This window comes from Apis dorsata, unplaced genomic scaffold (assembly GCF_000469605.1).
Source record: "Apis dorsata unplaced genomic scaffold, Apis dorsata 1.3 scaffold_170, whole genome shotgun sequence".
Classification (NCBI taxonomy): domain Eukaryota; kingdom Metazoa; phylum Arthropoda; class Insecta; order Hymenoptera; family Apidae; genus Apis; species Apis dorsata.
The window spans coordinates 555,062-560,960 of NW_006263458.1; the positions used below are offsets into that span (position 1 = coordinate 555,062).

General features: G+C 28.0%; 1 protein-coding gene across 1 annotated transcript in view; it reads left to right on the forward strand.

The window, feature by feature from the left end:
* Positions 1-4,305: 4,305 nt before the first annotated feature.
* Positions 4,306-5,899, forward strand: part of LOC102677207 (G-protein coupled receptor Mth2-like) — a 4,030-nt gene continuing 2,436 nt past the window's right edge. Inside the window, exons 1-3 of the mRNA XM_006614173.2 lie at positions 4,306-4,416; positions 5,084-5,328; positions 5,711-5,877. Of these exons, the coding sequence (XP_006614236.1) occupies positions 4,306-4,416; positions 5,084-5,328; positions 5,711-5,877 (523 nt within the window). The remainder of the gene's footprint in view (positions 4,417-5,083; positions 5,329-5,710; positions 5,878-5,899) is intronic.

Consider the following 5,899-nt stretch of genomic DNA (forward strand, 5'->3'; position numbering starts at 1 on the left):
ACACAATTTTTACAAAATTGTTCAGTTGCATAAAAATACGAATATATATTGAATTATGAATAGAATTATGATCCCTTCATAAATATAATAAATTTTTTAATATCAAAAATTTATACGTATATTGATTGATTGACTGTTTTTATTCCATTGTATATCTATATTTCGTAAAGAATATAATTTCAATTTTTTTATTTTTTTTTTTTTTTTACTAAACACTTTCATCCAAAATAATATATTTTCGCGACTTTTCTTCAACAAAGATCTGTTTCATCGTTACAATCGCATACATGTATTCAATTTTTTTCTGAATACTCACATTGACGTCAGACATTATTTTTACTGGAAATATTATGTATATATAAAATCAACGATTTTAGTTAGGAATTTAATTATATTATGCATTCATCATCTATAACGATTGAACAATAAGTATATCAAGAAACATTCACGTTGACAGATCGTACATCTTCTATTATCTTTTCATTTGATTTTATTAACGATTGATATATTTGATACAGAATCTATTTATAAAGTTGTTAAACTGAAAATTGTTTCAAATATTCAAAAATAAAAAATACGAGAAACTTACTCATCGTTTTATCTACCATGTATCTATTACTCTGTGTATAGTACACAATAATATATCTGCTCCATCATATATTGCGTAACTTTTTATCACTCCACTCAGAAAAAAATTAATTTTTCTAAGAATCTTATCTTCGAAAATTAATTTCTTTCTATATTTAATTTGATAAAAATTTTCGGAACACAAATACGTATATAAATAATTTCAAATAAAAATTAATTTCTTTTTTTTTTACAAGAAGGATAATTTTACTGTTTCGATAAGAATTATAAAATGAAGATAAATGTGTATTTAAATGCCTCGACAATAAATCACAATGTATATTACAACCGGAACTGATAAGAAAAATTTTTCTTATAAAAACTTTGTCATTTATTTACAATAACTTCTTTGTGTGTAAATAAGTGATTTATATTAATGAATGAAATTAATATAATTCTTTCTTTAATATAATGATAAAAGAAAATTGATAAAATAAACTTGCGAATTCTTAAACTTCTAGTCAGCTCTAAGCCGATAAACCGATCCTGGTTTCTCTCTAAATTTATCGCTGGTGATTAATCCCTGTAACCGTAGATACTATAAACTTCAAAAAAATTACAAAAACCGTGATCATATTACTCGTTCAACAACCGTTCAAAAATTCACATTTCATCGACACATCTTTATCGCCATGACGATCTATACAATCCACGTAGAGACGTGGAGACAAATTTTTTTTTTCTTTTTTTTATTTTACATTTTTAATTAAGATCCATCCATAAAGATAAAATTCGTAAAAAGTTAATTATAAACCGCCATGCTATATTTACTCCGTTCAAATTAAATCGAAGGATGAAGGTGATTTGGAATCGAACAAATGCGCATCAAGATATTCTGCAAATATCACCTGCATCGAGGAATAACAACGGTTCTGTTACGCACAGAAGTTGGCCGTGTATCCATCCGGATACTACAATCCGAATTCGGGGAAAATCGTTCAAATGAAACTTTGCATTTCGCGGAATGATATTTGTAACAAAGTTCAAAATTATATATATATATTGTACGCTCACGCCTACGTCATCTCGATCGGCGATAATAGAAAAATTTTCTCCGATATTACGTCACATTGTACCGATATCGTTCGTAAAAGTATTTTTTAACGAGTAGAAAGGGAGGTTGACCGATATCGCAAATTCATTGAATTTTCCTTCAAATCGTATATTCGACGTATTATTATTATTATTATTATTATTATTATTATTATTATTTCTTTTACGTTTCATTTCAACGAACGAGGGGAGAAAAATATTTAATCCTTGTTCCGAATGTTTTCATTTTGATTCACAGTTATATTAGTTATTCCGATTTTTATCGAAGAAAGAATACGTCGTATTCGAACCTATTTTCAATTTACATTTTCAAAAATGTGAAAAAATTCGCACGATCGAAGTCAGAGTGTCGAAAGACAGGTTGTGTTCGTACCAGTTATATCTCTCCTCTCAAAGAGACAGGCAAAGAGTTATGCTTGCTTTAGAAAAATGGACTTTTTTCACCTGGTAACAGAGATTCAAAATTTGATCAATCCCAATCGATATTTTTGATCATCGACCAATGTGTTTCGTGCATTTTAAACGTGGATTGGATAAGAGATAATCAACAAGTAAAATAATACGAATCGCAACAGTGTGTAAAGACAATTATTATAGCAAGACTATCGAAAAAAATTGATAAATTAAATGATAAAGTGGATCAATCCAAGATATTTATCTTTTAAACAATTTATGTAAGTAAATTAATCATTAATCATTTTATATATATATATATAATATAACAATACGTGTATTAAAATATTTTATTTTTCTTGTTAACCTATATTGTCTTTTTAACCTATAAAATCATGAAAATTGAAACGATCGATATATGGGATGGATTACGCGTTGAACGTAACTAACCTACGATATATAATTCGATAAAGAAGAAACTCTTTTCATTCCCTTTTTTGAATGATCCATCCGATGTGTAATTACAACACCTGTCTACTCGATCTAAGAATGTAAGTATGATGCATCGTACGAGTAATCGTGCACTGATAAATAAAGGCCTTGTGTCTCGAGGAGTACGGCCAGTGCGCTGGCGGACATCGATGGGTGAACCACGTGGATTTCGACAGATATATATATATATATATATATCTAATTATATATATAATATATATAATTACGTGATTCAATAAATTTAAATAATACCAATTGACAGAAGAATAATCGCATTAGCATAATACGTTACGACAAAAATCGAAAAAAGAAAAATTATCATCAACGATTTAATTTCAATTCGATCGAAATCGAAAGTGAATATTGTTGTTGCGCGCGAATCGTGTTAGAATTTGTCGTCTTTTTTCACGGGTTAATCAAATGATAATTGGAAAGAGTGAGATAAAAGTTACGTAATTTCAATACGAACGTATTGTTTCCATTGTAATCAATTTTTTTTTTCCCAAGTGGATATATCTTAGCAGTGTGAAGGAACAGGTATGATATAATAATTACGCACGATTCGATACACAATTTTATAATTATAATGAAGACTACAATTCGCGACGACGAATATAATTTTTTGATCCTTTCTTATATAATCATCTTATTATTATTTCTATCAAAAATCCGGTTTTTTCTTCTTTGAAATAACGGATCCAGGACCATTCATTTTTATTACACTCAATGTCATTTTAGTATGACGCTTAAGGTATCTTTTCTACGAGCTATCAATTCATCGGGTTTTTACCGAGTTTCGTTACATTCGATAGATGACTAATATTTCGATTATTCCTTTGTCGCATCTTACAATATTAATTCCAAAGTTATTAATTATATAAATATAGTCATAATCGATAAATGCTTCTTGAAAGTTACATCGCGATTATGATTGATTAAATAAGGTTATTTACAAATAAAATAAGGTTATTTGTTATTCCAGGCCTCGTTCGAAAGACTGCGATTTCAAGCACGATACAATTGACGAATTATTAAGACACGAAAGATTACTAGTTTTCTTTAGTTAAATATACCGAAATGATTTTGCTGTTCGACGAAATAAACGCATAGACGAAGAAGAGAAACGTTGTTCTGTCGAAGTTAATACTCGTGCCAACCTTAACCTTATTATTTTCGTTATAGTTCAGTATTTGATCGAAAAGTGAGAAAATAATCAGAGAGAAGGAGAAGTTGTATAAACTGATAGAAATGCGTGTGTAATATCTTGGAAATAATAATTCTGTAATAACCTCTCTGAAATCTGTCTTTGACTCTTTAACCAAGCATTTTGTTTCGATTTGAATAATTTCAATTCAAGTATTTGGAGAAAGTCATCCTGTGAAAAATATAAAAAAAAACAGTCAGAATCAAGAGTCATAAAAGAAATATATAAGAAGATATATATATATATATATATTAGAAGAAATATATAAAGAATGTTATTAACCAGAAGAATATTTCGAATTTTCTATTTCTCTCTGGCTGCATATAAAATTTCTTTAATCGGGCAAAGTTATTTTCATTAACGAGAAAGGAAGAAGAAATTAGACTGAGATTGAAAAAATCTGTAACTAGCAGAGTGGCCATTAGGCAAGGAGAAAATTTGGAAAATTTTGGAAAAGAATCTGTTTTACATAAATATTTAAGCAACGTTGTAAAACGTTTTTTACGTCAGTGTTTGCAGAAATAGAATCGAAAAAAATGTCTGGAACTGTGAAAAAATTTTTAGTGTTATTGCAGATTTTTTTTTTCGAATTGACGATTTGCGCTGCTCGCATAGATGAACCGCCAATCATTCATTCGATTCCTTTGGTAAGTATTAACTCATTCAAAGATAATCTTTAAATATGATAAGACATAATGCAAACGTATCAATTTCTCAAATTGAAAGTTACGCAATAAAAATTGAAATTATAAAAAAATCTTACAAAGTCATAGTTTAAGATTGATAATGAAAAGTATCTTGGATATAGATATAACAAAGTTGGTGATTTGTTGGAAAAAATGTTGAGAAAATGTTGTAATCTTCATTAAAATTTCATTAAAATTTGTTTTCATGAAGTTACTTCACAAAGTTAAAAATCAAGTTTGAAAATCTTGAAATTCATGCAATTCAATATTCATGCATGCAATATCCATTTAAATAATAGGAATAATTAATTGGATAAAGTTTTCTGAATTTTTTCACATTGTGAATGATAAATGAAAAAATTGATAAACACTTCTAAATAGTATTACATAATAATCTACATAATAAGATTAATAATTCATTCTATTGAAATGTAAAATCATTAATTATAAATGTTTACTTTAAACTCTTGTAAAGTTTTGTATTACATTATATGTTGCATTATATTATTTTATCAATGAAATTTTCGTGGTTGGATAGCCAATTCCTTTGATATCGATAAGATAAATTTTTTTAGATCGATTTGTACTTTAGACATGCGTAAAAACGGCCTTCGATTTTATCCTACAGGAAAACAAGACAACAACAACACTCGACGAATACAAAAATTTACCTGTGGTTGGAAAATGTTGCCCGGTAGGCGAAGTTTTTGCAATAAACGTAACTGGCCAAGCGGTTTGCACAGTTATGGATTCCTTCATTATCGAAAATTTCTCACCTATTTTCCATGATTTTAATGATTCTGGTTATCTGGTTCCCGGTAATGTTCGAAGTCCATTTGTCGCGATTATTGGAAATCCCTGTAAATACAAAAAGTGAGTACAAAATATTCAAATTACGTACATACTTCAAAGTTAAATTAATATTAATTTTACTCAACTTTTTTATTTGAATATCGTAAAATTGAATATAAATAATCAAATCTACTATGTTCTTTCTCTTGCTTTCAAATGTCAAAAAGAAAAAACAATTCTCAAATCTATTGTGTCGTAATATCGTGCATTCTTTATATTCAAGTTTTGTATTCAAGGATAAATAACATTCTTTTATAATTTAAATGCAAATAATAGTTGCAATTAATTTCAAATATTATCTTAATCTATCCGCTATATTTCTAAGAATGCAGTTTTGCGCTGAAACTATTAAGCATACATTAGGAGGATATAATTTGAAAAAAAATTTTGCATTATTCTTCAGGTATATTTTAAATTCAAGCGAAGACGCGCAAGATTTTCATATATTATTAACGAATGGTTCGATATTTGCACGCGAACACAATCCAAAAATATTGCAACCTGGAATCGATTACTGTATAGAAATTATTCCAGAGATGGGAATCAACACTTTTGTGTGTTTTTCTGAAGGTGAATTTTGAAATACATATAC